At 40.4% G+C, this 23,870-nt stretch overlaps 5 protein-coding genes across 14 annotated transcripts in view; 2 read left to right on the forward strand and 3 right to left on the reverse strand.

Annotated features, from left to right (window-relative positions):
* Positions 1-264: 264 nt before the first annotated feature.
* Positions 265-7,253, reverse strand: LOC109852050 (TBC1 domain family member 9). 4 transcript variants are annotated; one of them, XM_020422848.1, is made up of 19 exons: positions 6,998-7,253; positions 5,778-5,944; positions 5,502-5,675; positions 5,313-5,409; positions 5,035-5,224; positions 4,843-4,919; positions 4,673-4,729; positions 4,374-4,578; positions 4,086-4,288; positions 3,686-3,936; positions 3,388-3,591; positions 2,978-3,309; positions 2,704-2,859; positions 2,394-2,579; positions 2,126-2,314; positions 1,884-2,049; positions 1,477-1,812; positions 1,274-1,398; positions 265-1,196 (listed from the first exon to the last, which is right to left on the reverse strand). In XM_020422848.1, the coding sequence occupies exons 1-19, from the start codon at positions 7,039-7,041 to the stop codon at positions 978-980; spliced, it is 3,378 nt and encodes a 1,125-aa protein (XP_020278437.1). In that variant the 5' UTR covers positions 7,042-7,253; the 3' UTR covers positions 265-977. The 4 variants fall into 4 exon arrangements, with proteins under 4 accessions (XP_020278437.1, XP_020278436.1, XP_020278439.1 ...); XM_020422847.1 differs by having other exon boundaries at positions 3,686-3,966; XM_020422849.1 differs by lacking the exon at positions 265-1,196 and having other exon boundaries at positions 1,289-1,381; positions 3,686-3,966.
* A 652-nt stretch (positions 7,254-7,905) lies between these two features.
* Positions 7,906-12,588, forward strand: LOC109852094 (adipocyte plasma membrane-associated protein-like). Of its 2 annotated transcripts, XM_020422931.1 has the most exons (5): positions 7,906-8,066; positions 9,009-9,360; positions 9,524-9,726; positions 10,587-10,872; positions 10,957-12,588. In XM_020422931.1, exons 2-5 carry the CDS (start codon positions 9,251-9,253, stop codon positions 12,005-12,007), a joined length of 1,650 nt encoding a protein of 549 aa, XP_020278520.1. In that variant the 5' UTR covers positions 7,906-8,066; positions 9,009-9,250; the 3' UTR covers positions 12,008-12,588. The 2 variants fall into 2 exon arrangements, with proteins under 2 accessions (XP_020278520.1, XP_020278519.1); XM_020422930.1 differs by lacking the exon at positions 7,906-8,066 and having other exon boundaries at positions 8,807-9,360.
* Positions 12,589-12,669: 81 nt separating this feature from the next.
* Positions 12,670-15,040, reverse strand: LOC109852060. Of its 3 annotated transcripts, XM_020422875.1 has the most exons (7): positions 14,949-15,040; positions 14,545-14,735; positions 14,390-14,449; positions 14,061-14,262; positions 13,843-13,952; positions 13,498-13,751; positions 12,670-13,292 (listed from the first exon to the last, which is right to left on the reverse strand). In XM_020422875.1, exons 2-7 carry the CDS (start codon positions 14,695-14,697, stop codon positions 13,277-13,279), a joined length of 795 nt encoding a protein of 264 aa, XP_020278464.1. In that variant the 5' UTR covers positions 14,698-14,735; positions 14,949-15,040; the 3' UTR covers positions 12,670-13,276. The 3 variants fall into 3 exon arrangements, with proteins under 3 accessions (XP_020278464.1, XP_020278465.1, XP_020278466.1); XM_020422876.1 differs by lacking the exon at positions 14,949-15,040 and having other exon boundaries at positions 14,061-14,214; positions 14,545-14,798; XM_020422877.1 differs by lacking the exon at positions 14,949-15,040 and having other exon boundaries at positions 14,550-14,758.
* Positions 15,041-15,051: 11 nt separating this feature from the next.
* Positions 15,052-17,695, forward strand: LOC109852059. 2 transcript variants are annotated; one of them, XM_020422872.1, is made up of 3 exons: positions 15,052-15,206; positions 16,161-16,387; positions 16,684-17,695. In XM_020422872.1, the coding sequence occupies exons 1-3, from the start codon at positions 15,141-15,143 to the stop codon at positions 17,525-17,527; spliced, it is 1,137 nt and encodes a 378-aa protein (XP_020278461.1). In that variant the 5' UTR covers positions 15,052-15,140; the 3' UTR covers positions 17,528-17,695. The 2 variants fall into 2 exon arrangements, with proteins under 2 accessions (XP_020278461.1, XP_020278462.1); XM_020422873.1 differs by lacking the exon at positions 15,052-15,206 and adding an exon at positions 15,737-15,861.
* A 98-nt stretch (positions 17,696-17,793) lies between these two features.
* LOC109852055 (intron-binding protein aquarius) overlaps positions 17,794-23,870 on the reverse strand; it is a 21,597-nt gene continuing 15,520 nt past the window's right edge. For all 3 annotated transcript variants that reach the window (XM_020422862.1, XM_020422865.1, XM_020422863.1), the window contains 12 exons: positions 23,054-23,167; positions 22,547-22,650; positions 22,331-22,442; positions 22,020-22,233; positions 21,858-21,906; positions 21,496-21,731; positions 20,977-21,364; positions 20,624-20,872; positions 20,169-20,526; positions 19,812-20,068; positions 18,589-19,723; positions 17,794-18,495 (listed from right to left, as the gene is read on the reverse strand). In XM_020422862.1, the coding sequence (XP_020278451.1) occupies positions 18,142-18,495; positions 18,589-19,723; positions 19,812-20,068; positions 20,169-20,526; positions 20,624-20,872; positions 20,977-21,364; positions 21,496-21,731; positions 21,858-21,906; positions 22,020-22,233; positions 22,331-22,442; positions 22,547-22,650; positions 23,054-23,167 (3,570 nt within the window). In that variant the 3' untranslated portion in view covers positions 17,794-18,141. The remainder of the gene's footprint in view (positions 18,496-18,588; positions 19,724-19,811; positions 20,069-20,168; positions 20,527-20,623; positions 20,873-20,976; positions 21,365-21,495; positions 21,732-21,857; positions 21,907-22,019; positions 22,234-22,330; positions 22,443-22,546; positions 22,651-23,053; positions 23,168-23,870) is intronic.

Consider the following 23,870-nt stretch of genomic DNA (forward strand, 5'->3'; position numbering starts at 1 on the left):
CAATGAGAGAATAATGCGAAATTAGAGTAAAATAATGAGAACTCAAGCGCGGGAAAAGCTTATTTTAACATATATCCAATATTTGTTACCGTTGCACCTCTCATAGTTGTGTTTCTAAAAAATATACACGACATACGCATGTCCTAGCACACACAAACAATATTCATACCGTTTTTTATTTTCTCCGAAATTTCTCGCGTGTCACATCAATTATTTATTTTGAAAAAATCTCATTATTCTTTATATGAGAAAGAGAGAGTTTGTCATAATATTATTACTAATATATCTCTCATAGCGTGACAGTTGTTCAAATCTTTACATCTCGATTGTTTATCTTTGACTATTGTATATTTACCAGACATGCGGTTTTTTAATATAAAATGTAGGCCGTATGTGTGTGTTTGTGTGTGTATATATATATATATATATATGTATATGTATATATATAATTCATACTTAACATATATCTTATTAGAAAAGTTTTAAAAATATACCTTTGCGTGTATTAATACTCAATATTGTAACAAATCAACTATAATTAACGTTTCTCTCACGCGTAATTATACGTTTCTTCCTTATGTATTGGATAATATATTGGAATATATGAATAATTATAATTCATTTGTCGTGTAAAAGAAGTTAAAAAGCGCTAGAAAGAAACGATACTACAAAAGTTTGTGTAAATTTCGTTTCGAGGAAAAATGTTTATCAAAACATATTAACATAAATTTTTGCTAACGTGAAGTAAATAAATTTGCTATATACTGTTTACGATCGTTACATATTGCACGTATAATGCTACCAATGTGTGTTGAACGTTCAATTCCAAATTAAAATTCATTCCCCACTGATAATGACACATGACTCTCTCAACAAAAACAAAAAATTTTCTGTTCTTCTTTCGTCAATGTATCTAAGCAGAATGCGCATGCAGTTTTTAGAAATCAACGTATTCTTTACACGTTGATTACCGGATGTCATCCGTTCAGAGTCGGAGTGTCTGACAGAGAATGTACTCGATTGAACCTACGGTTCTTCAATGACGCCATAGCTTCCATAAGATCGGTCCGTTTGCTAAAAAAGTCCACTATCGCTTGACCGGTTAAAGCGGACGCCAAAAACTGCTCGACCGTTATCGACCAATCGGGATCAGCGGACGATGCTATGCTCGACGGATTTCCGTTACGATCAGGCGACTGAAAAGCGTCGAATTTATTGTAACGACAAAAGATTCGTGTAACTATTGCCGATTTAATCGAAAATATATATATACCCTGTCGATAACTGATGAGGAAGCTTGTTGAGCTGCGGAAGCAGCTAGGAGTAAACTGTCTTCAGATTCTTCTCTTTCCACATAGAATTTCTTACCAACATCACCTAACTGGAGTAAAAGTGTACCTACGAGTTACGTATTATATTTCGCTTAATCGCGGATTCGTGTAACAAAATTCTTTGGATAAAACGCAAATATCTTACCTACGGAAGCGATGCAGTGATACGTCTCTTGCTCCTCGGGTTGCGCTGGAAACATATCGTAAAGAGTTTTCCAAAGCGCTATAAAGTGTCCCTGCGACATTTTTGGCACGGTTTTGAGATCCAGCGGACTGTCTTTCGAGGCTATCATCGATCGTAAACTGCCCATGCTTTGAATCTCCCACGATTGATCCCCTTGTTGACTGTTTAAGCTTGTTGATCGCGATAATGTGCCTGTTGTCGGTTCTTCCGCGAGACTGATAGGCATTTCTAAGGAAGCTACGCTCTGCTCCATGTTGTCGAAGAAGTCCGTGGCTTCCGCCGCCACCTCAGCTCCATCTAATCAATTCGATAAACTCGATATCATTTTGAAAGTATGTTTTTCATACATATTTATCGGATATTTATACCTGCCGAATGTGTTGGTGACTCAAAATCAGCGGGCGTAAGAAGCGGCGGTAAATGTAACGTGTACAGCAGCTTTAATCTCTGCGTTAAGTCGGCCGTGGCGGTCATTCCTATAGCTTGCACCAATTCTCGGAAGTTCAGCAAGCCGTCGTGATTACGGTCCATCAACTAACAAAATTACATTGCCGTTTGATCAAACTGAAGATCGATCTGCGCAAAGTGAATTCTGAATGGCTGAACTTACACGAAATAATCGCGCGGAAAGAGATTCAGCTTGAGTGCACTTTCCCCATGGGGACAGACCGCCGAACAATATCCTGAACAAATCGAAGTCTACCTTATACGCTTCGTAAGGAGGTTGAGTCGGATCGTAACGATCGGGTTCAGATTTCCGTTGACTCATTAACTCCTCTCTCACTAAACTCAACAATTCCTGCGTGTGTATAGCGCAATTAAAATATTTATATAATTATGTGATTTTTTTTTATTTATATGCGATTATTTTGCATCACCTGCAATTCCTCCGTCTTCATGTATTTGTCGGAAATAACGCTTCTAATTACGTTCTTTTCTATCCCATCTTCGAGACTTTGAACCACCCTAAGTCTATGCTTCAGGCGCAATCTTTCTATCCAGCCGATTGTCAAGGATCCATATCTCGAATACGCTTCGTAGATTAGTGTTTGAACCGATATACTCTACAATTGTACAAGATATAAAATTTCTTAATTAAAAAAACCATTTTATCATCTTTTTTTTACTTAATCTCAATGTATATAATATTGCTCGTAAAAATTTAGAATATGTAAAAAATATTCTTGCCCTGTTGGGTGATGCGCTATCAACTGGTCGAGGGAATATTGGACCTTCATCGTTATAAACTCCACCAAGATAGTCAGTTAACAGTTGCATGGCTTCACCGTCATCACGACAATTCAGCAACTTATCTTGATTCCATTCCAACACGGTCAATGCTATCTGAGATAACAAGAGAGAGCTGTTTTATTGTTATTCATTATTTTTGTTAAAATTTCTTTGGCAAGATATGTGAACAGTTACAGGACACACTTAGGTTATCGCCCTTAATTTTCCCCACCTGGAAGATGACTTTTGCTCCATCAAAGAAGAAACAATCCATAATATTCACGGCGCTACTAGTTGGCATAACGCTCAGAAATATAGTTAGAAACCAAGACAACGAGATAACTTTAATTAAACCGAGCTCCTGTAACTTGGCGTGTAAAATTGGTAAATGTTCGGCGGCTAATTCTTCTAGAAGACCCTGATCGACGAGAGCACCGACCACTCGCCGATCATAATAATCAGGCAACAACGATTCGCAAACATTGCACAATTGCCAGAACGCCGACTCCTCGGAACAGTAGATCAGTAACACCGAGGCTACTATGTTCATCGCCTGGCAATAACCTGTGACATTTATTTTCTAATTACACAAAATGCAGATTTTATACGGATTTAAGAGAAACGGAAAACCATCGTGTTTACCGATCTGAGGATTTCGGCACGCGTAAGCGGAAAGCACTCTTCGCAGCGCGCTGATTCCGGTATCGGACTGAAAGGCCGGATGTTCTGGTAACGATCTATGTAAATCCCTTTCGATCTCCTCGTTAGCTTGACACGATTTGCCGAGGGATTGCTCGACTAGTGATTTGTACATATCTGGATTCATTGCCTTTTCGTTCAAAGCACCTATATATGTAAAGATAATACGCACACACTCTATACAGTACATATATGTAAAGAGTTCAAGAATCTATTTTATACATATTTTTGAATTATTTACCAGAAAAGGTGAGCCAGACTTCTCCTCTGAGAGTCTGTGGAATTCCCTGAATAACGAGCTTCGCCGTTTCCGTGGTTCTGTACATTGTAATACCTCTCCCGTACTCTGCGAAATGAAGTTCCCATTGCTTCTCTTTAGCTTCCTGCTTTAACGCGGCTTCGGCGGACAGTGGAATTTTAAAAAGTATCATCAACGGCGGCTGAGGTTTCCACTGTTCCGTGGGCTTCGCTTCCTCGCAGTTGCTAATGTTGCTGCTTGTGGAATTCGGGGACACGTTAGATCTATATCACACACATTTAAGAAACTTTACAATTTTCGCATCGTCGCGCATCTTCATCTTACATTCGTAAGATTTTACTTCAGAAAATATCGCTCTAGAATAAGGTATGTACAAACGTACATGTAGTTAAGCTTGGACTTTGCCAGAAGCTCCGAGATTTTTTGCACCACGAAATCACGATCGTGTATTTGAGCAAACAGAAACGACGAACGTGATGTTGTGACCAGTATCGATTTATCCGTTCCTGTGCTGGATTGATTTTCGGCTGACTCGACGAGCGTCACTTCCCTCAGAGGTATAACCAAACTCACTTGTCTTCTTACCTATACAAAAAACAAACAATAAAAAAAGTAAAACTTATGCAATCGTTTTACATTTAATATCTTATCTTTCAAGGAAGATATTTACTCTGCTTTCGAAACAAAGATAATTTTGCGACAGATATATCTTTCCCCAGACATATCTTTTGTTGTACGGAGTCCACAAGGTCGCGTCAATGCTACCGTCTAGTTTCTCAATTCCTGGCAATCGAAACTGAAGCCTGTACGCTTCTGAATGTGCTCGCGCATCCAGATCTCGCTTCAAGAAGGATGGTTTCTTAGGCACATTTTTGCTGCATCAAAAATTCAAATGTTTAGTTTTGTTGGAGTTTGTTTAAAAAAAAAAACAGCATTGTAATTACACGCGTCAAACAATCAAAATTGTACCTTAATTTATTTAACAAGTCTCTATCCTCATTGAATCCACTTTTTTCATCAATAAGCCTGAGGAAAATAAAAAACTATATTAATCAAATATAAAAAAAAAAATGTAGTTTTGCGCACAGATAATTTATTTAAATTTAATTTTCCATATACTTTTGAAGCGAAATATATACCTTTTCATAGCAATATTGATTAGTTGTTCCATTAACGAATACGTTTCTGATTTGTGTAAAAACATAGAAAAATAATGCTGGAAGAGAAAAACAAAACAGTGAGTAATGAGAATCAATCGATTGTCATATGAAACACATCGCACCGCACAACAATATATGCACAAAAAAAAATATATATATATATATATATACCTCTTTATTGTCACGCGTTACAACACGTATACTATCTGGAACTATGAGGGAATTAGTTTTGCTCAATTCGGTAATGTCTGTCCATCTTACGGTGAGTTTTGTTTCTCTTGCTAATATGTATGCGTAAAAGCACATGTGGTTTACGGACAAATAAAGCCATCCTTGTCTAGGTAATCGAGATTTCCAATAACTAAAGAGAGAAAATATTTTTTTTTTTTTTATCTATTATTTACCATATAATTTTAAGACTATATTGTTTACTTAAAATTCAAAGATACCTGCATGAATAATAATTGACCAGTTTGTCCTCTTTCGGTATATTGAACAACTGATGAAACTTAAAAGACACAGTTTTGAAAGATTCCGGATCTTCTTCTGAAAAAAACAAAAAGAAAAACCAACTCAATAATATTCAATTTATAACATCCGCAATTGTTCTTACACTTTAAGTAACGATGATTCTCTACCGTCTGCGAACTGAGAATCCGGAATGCTATTTGCTATTATAGACTGAACTTTGCAGCAAACGAATTCCGTTATTTCCTCCTCGGTGTCGAATGACGTTAGTGTTGTCATCAAATTCGAGTGGAGCCATTCCCAGTCCTGCAAGATCTCCTCACGAGTCAACGAACACGCCACTTCTGTGAAGATCCAACAAAAAGAAAATGTGTTGAAAGAAAACATTCTTCAATAAAAAAAAAAAAGAAGAGATTCAACATTTATATATAAATTTTGTATTATACCCCAATAAACTTCCGACGAGGGTGTCTGATGAAGAATTCTGAAAGGTGGCGGTTTGGTGTCAAAGACGCTATCAAGCGTGCCCACCAGAATAGATGTAAGACCTTTGGCTTTCCCGTGTCCTTTCCGACGTTGTAAAACAAAATATACAGTCGCCTGCTCTGTGATCCTGCGTGTGCAAAACAAATAGAATAAATGTTACAATATATATATATATATATGCTGGTCATTGCGAAAAACGCATCATCACAAGTGATGCTTCGCACTTCGGAGAATTTATTCAAACCACGCCACGGGTAATATTTTTCGCAACGACTATTTAAAGAAGAGAGCCAAAGAGATTGGGAATTTTTACACACACATTCGCAAATTAAAACTTAAAATTTATATCAAAAAAAAAATTATATATATATTTGAGTTTATACATATGCTTTTTTATCTTTACGTTTATGTATGTTTTTATCTTTATGTTTACGAAGTATAATAATTATACATCAAAAACTTGACGTAGATAAAATTCTTAAGACTCAAAAGCTGTTATCTCTTTTAAAAAATTATTGTGTACGTGTGTGTATTCAATAAAATGTCAGACAAATTGCACGAATGAAAAGAGCGCACACACCGATTGCGGCGGTCTATCCTTGATGTGTGCGGTAACTATATAACGTAATAAACTACTGATTTCGACACATCATCATTGTGCCGCTTATCGAACATTGCTGTATGTGGATACTCGCACGACGATCCGCAAACAACACGTTTTACGCCGACACGTTTTATCACCATTATATGTATATCTCTTACGCATTAAAAAAAAAAAAAAAATGCGGTCGTAATGATTTCATTACGACCGCTTTTTTTCCCGCAACACAAAAATTCGCTCGTTTCAATCGCGAACGCGCAATTAAAGCGCGGCGATAAAACAAAGCTGATAACATTCGCGGCGAAAAACTTTGGTCGTTGCGAACGAAACTTCTACGTCAGCTGTCTTTGACAGAATGTAAACATTTCGATGCGACGTCAGTTCAGAGGATGCTTTTTAAACGGAGCGGTGGCGATTGTCGTCGTCGCGCGAAGTCGTCGGAACGAAGTGCGATGATCGTCGAATTGAAGCGGAGGCAAAATGGTATAATCGACATCTCTCCCCGGTCACACCCGGTTGATAATTAAGACAAGACAAAGGTGCGTGCGGTCGCGATATTATAAATTGTTATTTCTTTACCAGAACGCGTTGGCGAGCAACACCTCCTGTGGCTTCACCCACATATCGACCACCGTTGTCTGTCTTTGCGACGCTACATATGGCACTGGCGAGACGAGACACCGCGACACTCGATCCGAACCGGTCGTAAAAATCAACGACAGCGTCCGTTTCGGCGACAACGGAGCGACAAAAAAAAAATGCAACAAACACCGACCACGGGAACAACAAGGGGCGATTCTCCGTGTTCGCGCGACTGTTGTTGTCGCACCTCGTCAGCTGCGCGCTCTCCCTAGTCCCTATCCACTGATTGGAATTTTGTTAAGCCGCGAACACACGAAGAAAGAACTTAAACTCACTGAGCAAAATCGACCAATCAACATCCTCCTCTCGGATGTAAGCTACGTTCGAACGAACGGCGGCCTGTAATTGACCATTCACGTTGTTTGTCAAATCAGTCCATCGACTTACGTGATTGGTCAATTCTGCGAGATCGGCGGCCTGTGATCTGCGTCTGCGTCTTAAGAGCCGTCTACAACGGAGAGTTGTAGGCCGTAATAGTAAGAAATTGACCAATCACAAAGTACAGAAGAATAATCGATTGTGATTTGTCAATTTCTTACTGTTACAGTCTAAAACTCTCTATTGTAGACGACCCTTTATAGTTCGGCGGACAGCGTTTTCCTCCTGTCCAATCAGAAGCGATTGTAACGTCACGTGTTTGCGACTCTCCCCTGAGGGCGATGTCCCATTGAGCGGAAATCTATAGCGGAACCAGCTCGACCAATCGTAACCACAGAATAAGCGAAGGAAAGAAAACGGAATGGCTATGATTGGTCGAGCTGGTTCCGCACATTCCGTTCCGCTATAGATTTCCGCTCAATGGGACATCGCCCTGAGAAGGCTCCTTTCTAAAGGCCTATCTACATAAAGACGCCAGCAGGAGTCGCGGAATTGACTATTCACGTTTGTCAAATCAGCCAATCGACTAATGATGATTGATCAATCATCTTCGAGATTTACGACCCTGTGGTCTGCGTCTGCGGTTTGTGTAAAATGGTCTTAATTCACACCAAGCGAGAGGAGCAACGTATGTATATGTAAAAAGAGGTTATGTAAGATCTAAATGTAGATTCCTATTGTTTCAACGGAGCTTCTCGTCGTGCCTCTCAAGAATCCTAGCCAAGTTTGAAATAAACCGCGCAAATTTTCTCTACATTTGTTTTACCGCAAATTGGAGAAGAAATAAAAAAGAAAAAAAAAAAAACAACTAACGCAAGTGGCAATCTACAACTCCAAATTAATGTGGTATAATAACATAATTAATGTATTTATGTAAATGAGTCTATTATAATGCTACACAATTGAATGTCAAGATGCGTTGTATTCTTGTTCTCTCTCTCACACACACATACTCACTCACTCTCTCTTCGATCTTACGTAACACTTCCAAAAAAACACGTGCGCTTATAGAGAGCAATCGATGTAATTTCACTTTCGTTAATTTGTTTTTTTTTTTAAATTTGACAATCGACACAATTATAAATTTGTCGTATGTGTTTCGCAGTGTTGCGACCGATTGAGGGTGTAATTCTCGTGTTCGACGAGAAGAAACAAATCCCGGTTTTAGAAACATCTGTTCCTTGCCGTGGCAATGCGTACCGCACGGCTATGCTCTAACGGCACGTCACGGTGTGCGTCTCAGGCGCACGTGTGTGTGTGTGTGTATATATATATATATATGTATGTATATAAACACACTTGTGAGATGAATGATATTGATCTCAATTGTAGATTAAAAGTGTTTATCGGTATAAAAAAAAAAAAAAAAAAGAGTAGACGCGTCACGCGCGTATTTTCGTCGCCGACGTTGAGCAAAAATAAATATTCGCGACTATCAAATATTGCGAGAAATATCAGCGCCATTAGAGGAGATACGCGGATGCCGTTATTCGCGTATCGTGGCGCGTCGTTAAGCACAGTCGTCGGTCAGGGTTCAGGTAATAACATTTGTGTTCTCCTTCTCTCGAAGTTGGTCAGTCGCGTTTCGATGACGACACGTCTGTGAGCACGACCGTATATATCGCTAATCTTGTCCGGAGTGAGTAACACACCTTCGAGACGCGTGCTTCGCCGCGGAACGTCGAATAAAAGTGGGAAGCGAAGATACAGCGAGATCATTCAATAGGAGAGACAAGAGAGACACGCATCCCTTGCGAGAAGAGAAAAGACTTTCATTGTCATCGAAGGGCCGTTCATCAAGTCGTTATCAGGATGAGCTATCTGAAGTCGATCGGCACAGCCGTCATCTACGTCGGTCTGTTCCTGGCCGTGATCACGTTCATGCCGGGTTTGCCGCCGGAGACGGACTTTCAGGAATACAGGTATTCACGATCGCATAAATCAAATAATTACACAAATTGTACAAATTATGCGTGGTAATTAAAAATTCATATACAATTCAGATTCACAAATCATACGTCGTTAACATCCGTTATATGCGAACTTTGATATTTTTCCTTCCATAAATTATCGACTTGTTTACAGCTTCGTGTCGCCGCGCGATCTCGATTCCAAGTTGGGTCCGAAAAATCTCACCGGCATTGAAAAGTTGTTTGAGAATAAAATTTTTGGACCGGAGGACTTTGCCTCGTACAACGGTCAGATTTACACCGGTGTTCACGGCGGTTACGTTATGAGAATTGAGGAAAATCACCTCGTACCCGTTGTCAAGTTCGGAAAGCATTGCGGTAAGTTTGTTATTATTATGCACGCAGCGATCTGTGTACGTACATGCGTATGTTATAATCTCATACATATGTGATATTACTGTATATCGGTCATAATCAAACGATTACTAAATCATGACTTATTCCACACACACTCTGTAGCATATTTCTCAATCTATTTATTTCCTGTTCCAGTTTTTTTTTAGATATCATTAAATTAAAATTACATTCTTAGTAATGTATTAGCTTGGATATTGCTAGAATATTTGCATCTCGTACAAATGAATTATCCACTTACTCCTCTCTCGAAAAATAAAATGTAAAACAATCTCAATGCGAAAAAGACACTTTGGTCTTCGCAATTCGACAAATTTTATACTTTTTTTTTGTTTTTTATTATAGTTTTACAATTTTTTCCTGTTTTTATTTAAATCAAAAAATAAAATTTTATAGCCGAATTTGCCAAATCGAAAACGTAAAATAAGTACACGTGACTATGACGTAAAGTCCTTGATTTCAGTATTTCAATTTATACATATTAATGAGACCATGAAAAATTTATCAATATATATGCATGGACTAAAAGAATACAATAACAAAAACAAGAACAATATTTCTATTTTATGCGAAACAGAAGAAATGAAATAAAATAAGACAGGCCGATCAAACCTGTATTTTTTTTTAGAAAACTTCTTTCAGTTTATGCACAGAAAATAGATATGTATCTACGCATATGTGTGTGTATGTACATAAAATTGTGCGTATGTAACTGACTATGTTAGTTATAACTAATGTTGTTTGTTTTACTTATATATTTGCTAGTACATTAGATAATACACTATTAAATTATGGTTAAAATAAAAGTTATTTAAAATTCACAGCTGGTATTTGGCAAGAGCAGATATGTGGCAGGCCGTTAGGAATGAGATTTGATAAAAAGGGCAATTTGTATGTGGTGGATACGTATTATGGGATTTTCAAAGTAGACATTGCAACCAGAAAGTACAAAAACATAGTGAATATCTCTAAGCCTATTGATGGAAAAGTTCCAAAACTACCTAATAGTTTAGATATTGCAGATAATGGAGATTTTTATTGGACTGATAGCAGCACAGATGTTCAAATTAATGATTTAGTATTGGCAATGTTGTTAAATCCAACGGGAAGGTAAAGAAATGCTTAAAAATTAAGTCTTAGGTGTGTGTGTGTGTGCAATCATGTATAAATATGCAAAAACTATTTCATTTGCAGGCTTATACATTATAATGCGGCTAAACAAGAAAACAAAGTGTTAATGAAAGACCTTGGATTTGCAAATGGAGTTGTGTTGAGCGATGACGAAAGTTACGTGCTCGTAGCGGAGACAATGAAAAGTCGTATCGTGAAGTACAATTTGAAAGGACCAAAAGCAGGAAAGCAAGAGATTTTCATCGAAGGTTTGCCAGGTGTACCAGACAATCTTGTGAGTGACGGGCATGGTGGCATCCTCGTCACTATGATACTTACTATCGACTCTGAACATCCTAATCTCTGTCAGTCTCTCGCGCCACATCCGTATTTAAGAAAAATGTTTGTACGATTGCTCTTGGCGATGAGATTACCGTTTAAACTGTTGCACGACATCTACCCGAATACGTACACAGAAAAAGTCATACATGCAATAGGATCGTTCCAAGGCATTGGAAAGCTAGTTACTCCGACATATGTATCTTTGGTGTTGAGAATAGACGCGTCTGGTAAAATTATAGAAGCTGTCTCCTCCGTAGATGACGGTATAAGCTCGGTTCATTTACACAAAGATTATTTGTGGTTCGGCTCTCCGTGGCAATCTTTTCTCCTTAGAGTCCCGGTAAAACAGGTATTTCCTAGTCTAGCTTCTCAGACAAGAAGCGAGAAACAGTCACAGAAACAGTCGACCACTAGTTCGAACAACAAGTCAGAAAAAGTCAAGAGAGACACAGCTTCTACAACAACAAAGCCAATCGAATCGAAAAAAACCTCTTCTCAGACAACGCCGAAACCGACGGCCGCTCCGACAACAACACCCAAACCAACCGCTGCTCCAACCACAACCAAACCACCACCGACAACAACACCCAAGCCAACAACAGCTACGCCAAAACCATCCCCTAAGGTTGATAAACCTACTACTGACAGCGAGAACGTAAAGCCGGAAACTAAATCCGTTAATAACGATGCCAAAAAGAGTAATGCGAAGAAAGTTGACAACGTGAATGCACAGAAATCGCAACCCGAGAAAGTTGAACACAAAAAAACAACTCGTCCGAGAGATGACCTCTAATGAAAAAAGAGTAATTTATTAATATTATATTGTGATATTATTAACACACTTGTTGAATGAATACACTCCAGTTTTACACATCACATTTTCAATGACGAATGGGTTAAAGGTAATATATACATATATAGAATGTCGATTTCTCAGAGATGTTAGTCATGTCGTTAATACTATATTTAAATCTTGCACAATCAGTTATGTAGAGTGGCCTATTGTTTTTAGCACAATTGGAATGAAATTCTCCGTTAACTTTGTATAACGTGATTCCAAATTTATTATTTCTTCATGTAGCAAATCATGTTTTCCGATTACATTACTAGTAGTAACAAATTGAATACTACTTAAATTATCTGTTATAGTGAATAATGAAAAACGCAACAATACTCATTGATAGAGAGAGAGAAATCTACCTTTTATTTTAAATTAAAGATTAAAATAAGGCTGAGAAAATATTTAGAGAGAAATATATATATATTAGTTGCCATGAATGTGAGTGCTATGTGAGTCGTGTGCATATATGTATATATAAACACAAAGTGAAAATTATTGATTTTGAAAATTTTATTACGTGTTTTCCATTGATAATATATATGTATGCAACTTTTCACATTTTTGTATGTACATATATATACATGCTATTTGTATTTTGAACTTTTGTTTTTACAACATGAAAGAGAAAACTACTTTTTTTTTTTTTTTGTTATTTACGAATTATATGTGAGATTATATAAGTTTTAAATGATAACCGATAAGAAAACCTAATAATCGATCAAGCATTTTGACGAGTATATTAAAATGCATATATAATTTGTTTTTTTGAACTTTGATTCTTTTGCATTTCTGTTTGTGCAGTAATGACATTTCACTGAGTTGATACCGACGCTTATTTTTTTTTTTTATATATATATATAAGTTTTTGTCCGCGATTGCGGAAGAATATTCATAAATAATGTATGTTTTTAAGTTTGTGAATAAATATAAGAAAAACCTCCATTCCATGAATACAGTCTAAATAAAATATAGAAACTTCTTAAATAAAATAAAAAATATACATATATATATATATATATGTTGTGTTTTGTGAATCTTATGATAACTTTGTTAAATATATGATCAGACACGAGAAATGTGAAATAGTTATAAGAAGTTGTATAATTCGGCTTTTAAATAAAAATTACCTTTTTAAATAGTTCACTTTGTTCATTTTGTCATTTGCGTGAATATTCAACATTTAGCGCGCCACATTTAGCATTAATATGTTTTGAAGAGTTTTCACGTGGTAAAGAATCTGAAAAAAAATTCTTTTTCATTTTTTTGAGAGGTATATGAGAGGTATACTTTGAGAGTTCGTATGTATTCAAATATATTTGCATTTATTAAAACTCTAAGTACAGACGAAAACAATCTTCTTTCGTAAAATGGCGAACTATCAAAAACTGTATTTATAATTTAAAAAAATATACATATTTAGAGAATTTTGTTAATATTCTTACAGATTAATGCGTCTTTGTACATAGGTAGGTAAAAGCGCATTTATTTTGTCTATCACGAACATTTGTATTTTCCACAGGACGGTTGGTTGTTTGACAAAATGCCAATATCCGTTTCTTCTACGTGCAGCCCACTTTTGCGCACTCGCTAAAGACTTGTTATACGCTAGTAATTGTTTGTCATTTAGCTTTGCACTAGGCTGACTCACGGTACCTAAACCTAATCTGACTAGTTCTTCTCCAAGTTTTAGCGTATCCTGTTTGTGCAGAAATGATCACAGTGAAAAACACGTGACGTCTTATCGTGTCAACAATAAAAAAAAACAGCAAGTCCTATTTCTCTCTCACTTGATTTTTCTGTCGCACCGAAACCATGCACTCCAAATACTCGTTCTCCTTGGCTATGGGCACAAACGTTATACTCTTTCCATTGACTATGTACTGTAACCAACTTACACCTAGAAAGTTGATGTGTTGACAGTGTACACATTATAGAGTCGCAGATATACATTGTGGTCCTCGAAAAGCTAATAGAACGTAGCGTCGCATACTACTTTGTTACTTACCGTTACTCGTGACGTTAATGCCGCTGATTTTTACAGGTAAGTAACTTTTATTGCTAAAGTGAAAAAAAGGCAGTAAGGGTCGATGATCGACCATCAGTAGAACACCACCGCTCGGTTCCACACGCATTACAGTGCCTTGGAGTGGAACTCGCGACTGCAGGAAATGAAGTGGGACATTGGACGGTTTCGTGAACTTCGCAAACTGAACGTGGTGTAATAAAATGAGAGATAAAAATCATAAGTTTTGTGCGAGAAAAAATAGTGTGACACACGGTAATAGTTACAGAGATCAGACTGAAGGAAGAATTCGCTTGATGTTATAAACTCACCGGTCTGATTCTGTGCAGAGCAACGAATAAACCCGCGCCGGCGATTCCGTAAGTGATCATCTGAAAGAGGAAATGTGAATGCGAACGACGAAACAAGGCAAAACACACGTATCACAAATCGCACACGTTAGGGGAATTGTAAAACTGTCGCGTACCTTACCGGGTCCCGTTTCGTCCTCCATCAACATTTGAAAACGTTCGAAAATCGTAGGTGCTTCTTCGCGCGTCATGATTAACTCGATTCTATTCGGGACAATCGCTCGTGTGCTCCACAATGAGAGATCGGGTTCGAAAACACTCGCGCGCATCAATCGCTCGACTGTATTTTAACCGCTGTGTCTAAGAACTAAGAGAGAGAAAGATAGAGAGAGAGAGAGAGAGATCACAAATGTTATCTTAACCTGAGAGAACTCGTGAAACATAAAAAAAAAAAATACATATTTTATAAAATCAAAATTAAAAAGTTACGCGAGTGAGTGTTCGAAACTTTCACGTGCAAATTTAATCAATCGTGTTTATTTTCGACGAAAAAAAAACAAAACGAAAATTTGATCATTACGTATTGCATGAGGAATCTCTCACGTGACAACACTCTGGTGAACCATTCCAGCGAGATCGAGATGGTTCAAATCTCAACTGAGAAGAGTGGGGTTCGGATCTCAGCTAAACTTACGTTTTACACAATAACATATGTATTTTATTTATAAATTTTCGTATCGCATCAAGGACGTGATCGATATCTCGTGTGCGTATGCACTGCGGAGCAACGAAGCGGGGAGTAAAGAACACACACTCTTTCCCTTCTACGTCGATTTCGGTGAGTAACCAGCGGTTGAAAAAAAAAAAAAAACGTCGCTTAGAAAGAAAAACGTTCTCTTCGCGCGAAACCGTATTCGTTGGCGAGTAACCGTGTCACGTGTGACATTAAAATTTTTTTTTTTTCTAATTTTTTCCAAGCCAGGAAGACAGGAATGTACACACACGATCGACGAGTTAGATCGAAGTCCGTGCGAAAAAAATCTTCAAACTTTCCGCGCGCGTATCCGATTGAAAAAAAAAAAAACAATCTTTGCTTGCACCTGTAGGTAACGGCGCTTGTTCCAGAGTGGGGCGTAATCGTATCATTTTTTTTAACGCGTTCGATATCTCTATCTCTTCTAACAAAGTGTCGCGATCTCGTTGAAAGAAAAAATCCTGATCGATTTCACGCGCGAGGAACAACCTGGATTGCGCGTCGCAATCTTTAATGCGATGAGAGACGGTGATTCGATGCACGATCCTATTTCTCTTCGTCGGCGAAGACGTGCGTCGCGGGCAAGACCGTCGCGCGCGCGACGTCAGCACGTCTGGACGGGGCTCGCGTTAACGACGGAGCGACGGAAACGGGCCTCGTCGTCCCGCCGCATCTCTTCCCCGTGGACGTGTCGAACGCGAACATGTTCCGAGACGGCCACTATTTAGAAGTGATCAAGGTACCCCCGCGTGCAACAGCTGTCAACAGCTGATTGTCAGGCGTGTGCTTGCTTGTGTGTGTGTGTGTGAGTGCATGCGCGCGCGCGCGCGCGCTCGCTCGCTCGTCACGAAAGAGCATCTGTGAGGAATCAGGCTGCTTTATCTCGCGAATCTCCGAATGTTGTTTCTTCGCACGTGTATAATTTTATGTAAAATTAGAGGAAAAATATAAATTACATTTATATTCGACACGACGAGCGTTTAATTTTGTTCGATCGATTTCGAACTTACGTCAGCATATGCTTGTGTGTTCGCGCAGGCCGCGGACGACTGTCTGGCGACCGCGGTGGTCACTGTGCAAGAGAAAACGGTCGAGATCAAGAATCGTAAGGTTATCACCAACAAGTGGTTAAAAATCGAGGACTGGGCCGCGCTCTACAAGATATTGGAAAGAGCGATTCTGCGTAACGGCCGGGATGACGGATCCTCGCTACGCAAGGATCGAGGACGCGAGTGGCGCAAGTCCACTCGCCAGTTGGAAGTCACGTAATATCAAAAATCAATTTGTAACACACACACACACACACACACGTGTCTTATCTCGCACACATTTAATTTGAATATTTTATTAGTTTTTTGTTCACATGTAAAAATAACAATTATTTTATATGTAGTTATATAAATTGTTTTTGTGTAGGTAACAATTTTATAACACATAAAAAAGAATTATATTGTATCGTATGTTTAGATAACGTTAATCTAAGATAAAAAAATAATATTAATTTTTGTAAGATCGCGAATTTCCCGTTCCGCATTAATAATTTTGGAATTTGTGACAACAGATACACCTTCGAGCACTCGGAATCCACGAGCGGCGCGACGTTCCTGCCGACCATCAAGGTGAACGTGTCGTCGGCTCGGAAAAAATCGACGGTGAAACGAGAAACGAACGAAGACGAGAAGAGAAGCAAGACGGAGACCGAAGACGAGACGAAAAATCGAACGAAGGAAAAATCTTCCGATCGAACGACCGACGCTAAAAGCGATCGATCGAAGAAAACACCGACGAAAACGAAATATTCGCCTACCAAGATCGAAACCGCACCGCCGCGCGACAATACCTCCTCGACGACGGCGCGAGACGATTTCAGAAAAAAAAGGATCAAGAAATACAAACTCTCCGAGGATCTGGAGAACGCGTCGTTGGAGGAATACATTCCGGACGCGCCTAAGGCGAAGAGATCGTGTCTGGACTTCAAGTACGTGCCCAGTCGGAAGAGCGCGCTCGAGGGCATGCGATCGACGTCGAACGAGTACACGCCGACTCTGTGCGACAGTAGCAAACACGTGGCGCAGAACGTAAACTACGTGCCGAACTCGATTGAGAAACTGGAGGCGGTTTACGAGACTTACGAGCCGTGCGCCACCACGTTGATTCCCGACGCCGTTCTGGAGGAGTACGTGCCCAATTCAAAGGGAGTCAAGTCTGCCGTGGAAGAGTACGAGCCCGACTTCAAGTCGCCGTGCAAACTGACGTTCGACGATAGTTACGTGCCGTCGAGCGTGCAGAAGAAGAAAACGACGAACGACTCGAGGAAAACAAAACCGGGCGGCAAGTCGGAGAAGCTGAAGAGGCCGGAGCGCCGAAAAGAGACGCTGAAAAGAAAGATGAGTCTTTTCTCGTGAGAGTTTTTTATCTCTCGTCGCGAAATTAACAATTGATATTTGTAAAAAATATTTATTTTCTAATGCGTGTTTTATAGAGCGTGTGGGTACGAAGGTTCTATATGTATGTACTTATATTATATAGTGATATAAACATCTGTACAATAAAAAAAAAAAAAAAAAAAAAAAGAACGCTTATTCTTCCTTAAATATACGCATATTATAGTTACAATGTGAATGTTGCTTACAATATGTACATCACAATGATTAACTCTTGGAGTAAAAATAAAACTACTACTCTTAGAGTGAGCGGATGTATCCGCTCGGCAAAACCTGTGATAATAATTGGGACTTGTAGGATTGGAGTCAAGAAATTAAAAATTATAAAAGCTCAATACGTTGGTCAATCAATAGTTTTTTGGGCAATCAATAGTTCGAGACCGAATAGAAAGTTTCGACCTCAAACTCTTGTGTTTTTGTTACTTTTAAATAAGTACCGGCCGTACGAAGCGCTCAGCTGCCCTTCGTATATTTTGTAAAGAACAAAACGGGTAGAGATACTTGTTCAAAACAGGGGTGGATTTTGTTTTTTTCCGAATCGACACGCCTCTCAACAATATCAGTCTTCGCGGATTTTATTCAGCTTCGTTGTCTTCGGCTTCGCTCGGAGGATCTTCGACCAAATTCTTTATTGGCTCGTACTGTTTGTTGTTCTCCGCGGTTTTCTCTTTGGATTCTTCCGTCTCGACTTTTTGCTTCTTTCGTTCCGGTTCTTCCTCATTGTTCTCTTCTTCCTTGTCGTCAGCATCGTCGTCGGCGTTATCTTTGGATTCGTCTGTTTCGTCAACTTTCTTTTGTTCCGATTCTTGATTAATTTCCTCCTCCTCGTCGTCGGTATCATCGTCGGCTCCCGGATGAACCGGGATCTTGTGCGTCGGACTGCCTGTTGTTTGCATCGTTCCCGGTTTCTGCCACATCTTGTGCGATCCCTGAAAACAAAGAGAAGATCAAAAACACACGTCGAAGAAACAAACAAAAATTCAAATCTATACACTAGAGTTCTTCTGTAAGAAAGAAATTACCTTCATTCCGCTGACTTTGGACATGTAATAATCGTAAACGAACTTGGCCATGTGCGGCATGTCCTCGATCTCCATCGGCATTGTCGAAGGAACGGCGTCGTTCGGCCGATCGGTGGGATAGAGTTCCTGCGGCAGTAACTGCAGCTTCAACGTTCTCTGCATCAGCTGATCGAACGCCGGCGTTAACTCGAAGCAGTTTTTGAAGAGAGACACGCGGGCAAAGACGTAGAGACCGAGACGGGCGCGCGACATCGCCACCACCAGACGTCTGGCGTCTCTCAGGTGACCGACCGCGCGCGTCTTCACCAGTGACAGCAAGATGTAATCGTTCTGCTGGCCTTGATACTTGTCGACAGTCGTAACCTTGTTCGGACGGCCTATGAGAGGATTGTTCGCGCATCGGATGTTTATCACGTCTCGTATCAGATGCTTCTGACCGTTGTACGTGGTTAAAATACTGATCTTATCCGCAGGATATCCCAGCAGACGCATGTACATGAACACCGCGACGCAGTATTCCGCCTCGGCGAGATTCTGGTAAAAGTAAGCGCTGGGCTCGCTCTCTCCGACGCCATTGAAGTCTTCGACGTTGACCAGTTGGAAATCGTACAGGAAGCCAGCGTTCGCCACCAGATACTCGGGGCTACGCTCCACGTGCGCCAAATTCCCCAGCTTCTTGTAGCGCCAGTTGTAGAGATTGCAAATGCTGGGTCGGGCGCGACCCTGGCCGTCGAGATCGACCGTGGGCACGCCCAATCGCACGAATCTCGCGAACAACGACTGTTCCATGTTCGAATACTTTTGAAAGGCCATGTTCTTGATGACAGGCGGCAACTGATGATGATCTCCTATCATTATCCAACGTTTCAGGCGATTGTATCCGTCCTGGGGATTCTGCAGCAACAACGGTATGAAAGTCTCGATCTCCAGAATCTGCGCGGACTCTTCCATGAGAATGTTGTCGTACTTGAAACCCATATCAACGAGTTCGCGTCGTTTGAGCGCCGCGTGCGTACAGGTCATAGCGATCACCTTGGCCTCTTTCACGAGCAAGTACTTCGACCTGTCGAGACCCGATCGGAGCAATTCGAATGCGCGAAACTCTTCCAACTGGGTGAATATCCTTTCGATGTATCTGCGATAGATGACACAATTTGTTGTTGCAGAATCAATCTGTTTTCATCTCAAAACATTCGCATTTATCTAACACTTTTTATTCTTACCTGAAGCAACTGCACGCTATTTTAAGGTCTTCTTCGTACGAATTTCGTTTGAAAAGCGGCTGCGGAGCGTTATCGAAGAATTTGTGGAACGGAAACTCCTCGTCGACTATGGAACACAAGTCGGACTTCTCGCTCGTGTGTTGCCTCTGCTTCACTCTGGTCTCAAAGCGGTCCCATCTTGTGGATACTTGATACATGAAAAAATATCCCGCCGTTTCGCACGTGTACGCGACATCGCCTTTCACATTCAGAGATTCCTGAAGACAGAAAGAATATATATATATATATATTGCAACACCAACCGAACGTGTTGTGCATCAAATTGGAACAGCCTGAAAAAAAAAAAACAAATATTACCTGCAACCTCTGAACTTCCATAAGCAGATCCAAACGTTTGGCGAGAACGTAATTGACCCTGCCGTAACGACTGAAATCTTTCTCGGTCTCCAGAGCTTCCTCACCGTGACCGAGACGCAGCAGATGCCGTTCGTCGATGTCCAGAGCCATTATCTTTTCGAACAGCTGGTTGAGCGCTTGATTGGAGTGCGTGACAATCAGCGTTCTCTGATTGGGAAAATTGTGATACAGATTCGAGATGATCTGCACGGCAACGTCCGTTTTGCCGGTACCGGGTGGACCGACGACCAGCGTTAAACCAGGCTGCATCCCGGCGCGTATAGCTTCGACTTGCGTCGGCGTGAAGGGAATTTGATTTCTGCAACGTAAACACATAGATTGTTCAAAAAAAAAAAAAAAAACAAACAAACACACGCAATGCGCGATATAAAAATGTCATAAAAACAAATGCTAACTTTTTCGGTTCGTTCGCTCTGTATGGACCTCTACTGGGCGGTATGTGCGGTTTAACTCTGATGAGTTTCTTGACGGGCTCGTCGTTGTGTTTCGCAAGTACGTCCTCGAAAGTTAACAGAAACGGCCGCACGAGATTTCCCTCATCCTCGCGATCCGTCTTGATCTCGTACTGAGGAAAACTGGCTCGCAGATGGTCTATATCGAGGAACGTGTCGTTGAAATCCATCGTCGCAATTTCATCCGACATTCTGTGTGTGTCGCACATCGAGTCAGTTTCGAACGATCAAACGGGCGCGTCTTGATTGTAAATTATACAGAGATACGTATATGTATAGAAAGATAAATAAATTACCTGGAATAACACGCCGCTCCGGGATCGCCGTATCCCAAGATTATATCGTGCAGCCAGTCAGGCACGACGCATTCAGTATTCATGAGTTCCCTTATGGTTTCTAATACCGCCTTGAAGTTGTTCTCCTTAGGTTTACGTCTCATTATAATATTAAATCCCTCGTACACATCTTCGCCGCCGTGGCTGGCGTTGTCCATATCGATTCGGTATTGATTGCAGTCGAGCCAGACTCTATAGGTTCGCGAATCGCCCGGTAAAATCGGCCTCGGCTCAGGACCGTCCTCTATCACCCTGCCGTTGGAGTCGAGCATGCCCTCGACCTCGCACCCCCGCACCGTCGTCAGACCCACTTGGGGCACAAAAGGGAGCTTGTGACTGTACTTCGTGCCTGCAACAGCGCAACAAAAATCTACGTCATTTAATTTTATTACTTGTGCATGCGACAAAATCGTGCCGTTTGTTTGCCGCGGAAGAAGTGACTTTTTGCGCTAGCTTGTTTGAACTGTTTTGTTCCTTTACCGATGGGATTCGGCGGCTTGACGGTGATGAGAAAGCACACGTCGTGCTTGCGAAGATTCTCCCATTCGGATTTGATCTCCTTGCGAACGCTGAGATTTATCGTGACGTCGGCGCGAACCCTCGACGGTCTGTTCTCGCCGACATTGGGTTTGGCCACCTCGACCACGGCGAATTGCGTGATGGGCTGAGCCATCCTAGCCCAACCGCCGAAATAAACACCGCCGTCCTCCGCTTGCCTGCAAAAAAAAAAAAAAAAAACACTTCGATGATCGAGACGAAAGAAAAAGAATAAAAATTACAACGATCGACAAATGAAAAAGAGAAAGCGAATTAAGTAAATACGACGTATTTATCAAACGTACCAAGGACTGAGTCTGCTCACTGCATCCTCGATGTCCTGCCGTATTTCGTCTGTGAACAACCGAAATTTATGCACGTTAAACAATTAATTCCAGCTAATCGAAATGGACGTGAATGTCAAATGGGACATTTAATTTTTTTGTTTTTGTTTTTTTATTACGCACACGTCGACTCCAAGCGAAAGAGATTAAAGTTGCGCAGCAAATAATCGTGCAACGTGAGAAACTGCAGATTGAGTTTCGGCAGAGCGAGACAACCTTCGCCGGAAAAATACTCGGTCGGGACGATGCTCTCGTTCCAGATTATCTCCTCGGTCGGATACAAAGGCATCTCATTCAGCTCCTCGAGCTGCGACGGCCTACGCTCGTGTCGCGATATCTGAAATTAAATTAACAAATAAATCCCGCGGCCTCAATTTCGGAAGCTAAATCCGTCGCGCGCGACGTCTCTTTTCGTCGTCGCTCGCGACACTCACCAACAATTCGCGCAGAAACTCGATGTCCAAGCGGTACCAATTTTCCTCGTGTTCCCGTTCCTTCGGCGGAACCAGATTCAAATAGCTCGCGATAGATCGCAGCTTCTCCTGACTGAAAATCAAAATCCAACATCATCGTCACTCGCATCATCGTCGACACGTTTTTTTGCGCGAACAATCGGCGCGCGAAGAAAATTATAAAATAAATATACTCACCTGAGCGAGCCGAAGTGCTTGTACAGAGCGTCTCTGACGTCGACGCTGGCCACGTTCGCCAACGCGAAGCTCCTCAAGTCCGGGAATTTGGCGAAAACCGCGTTCTAAAGCGAAGATTTGACATTTAAAAACAACGCAAATAATTTGTACATTTGTATATGAAAGAACGTGCGTGTTGACGATACATTCCTTCATTAATGAGTCGACCGATTGATTAGTAATCTACTGAAAATTCAGATTTCATCGTGAATAATTCAACGAAGACCGGTTTGCTAAAACCGACATGACGCGCGAGCGAAACATCATCACGGTCGTGAAAACAAAAAATAACAACGGCGTTACGTTTAAAACGTAATCACGCAAAGATGAAAAGTCTCATCTCTCTCGTGAAATTAACGAAAAAAAAAAAAATTGTTTCAAACGGTTCCGAGTATTTCGATGTGATTTCAATATCGCGCGTCAATAAAAAAAAAAAAAAAAAAAAATCACGCGCGTTTTCTCGTATACCTGAAGCGATGTGATTTTCGCGTAATGCAACTGAGTCATGTCGTGATCCGTCAGAGGGTTGCCGGTCTCCTCGCTGATCTCGAAACGGGCGTAAAACTTGAGCATTTCCAGAAGCTGCAATCAGAAAAGTGATTTTGTGCAAGTTTTTTTTTTTTCAGAGAATTCAACGCGCGATGAATAATTTTCATTGTGTCCTCGTGTGTGATTGATTCGCCGTGTATACATGTATGTACAAACCGTAACCGGTTGTGCAAAATGATAAAACCAGAATCGCCGAAGTGGTCATGCGTGCATTTATGATCATCTTCGGACGACGTGAGGATCAGCCGCGGGCGATGTTAATCGCCGTTTTTTTTTCTCTCTCTCTCTCTCTCGCCGAAACCCGAGTTGCCACTCGAAGAGACTCTGATATTTGCTCCCCGCGTTTTATTTTGGTCAATTTGCAGAAGAGCTTTTACAGAATTTTACAGAACACACACACACACACACCGCGAAAGCATCAAACGTCCAAATTGCAGAAACTCGACCTATAAATCGTATCTCAAAATACTCGACGATGTTCATTCACGTATATTTTATCGAGAAAATTCCACAACCGCGATTGAGATTGCGTCGAAGGAAATTCATGAGGTTATTCGCGATAGCAATTAATCACGTTACAACTATCAGCAATTCCTATCGTTACATAGCAGCGACCTTGTGAAAGAAATCATTGAAAGAACATAATTGTGCATATTGCACGATACAAACGTACGGGTTTTTTTTTCCTCGTATATCTCCTCAATAAACAATCAAAAAAGAAAAAAAAAAAAAAAAA

This window comes from Pseudomyrmex gracilis, unplaced genomic scaffold (assembly GCF_002006095.1).
Source record: "Pseudomyrmex gracilis isolate BER0280 unplaced genomic scaffold, ASM200609v1 scaffold_24, whole genome shotgun sequence".
Classification (NCBI taxonomy): domain Eukaryota; kingdom Metazoa; phylum Arthropoda; class Insecta; order Hymenoptera; family Formicidae; genus Pseudomyrmex; species Pseudomyrmex gracilis.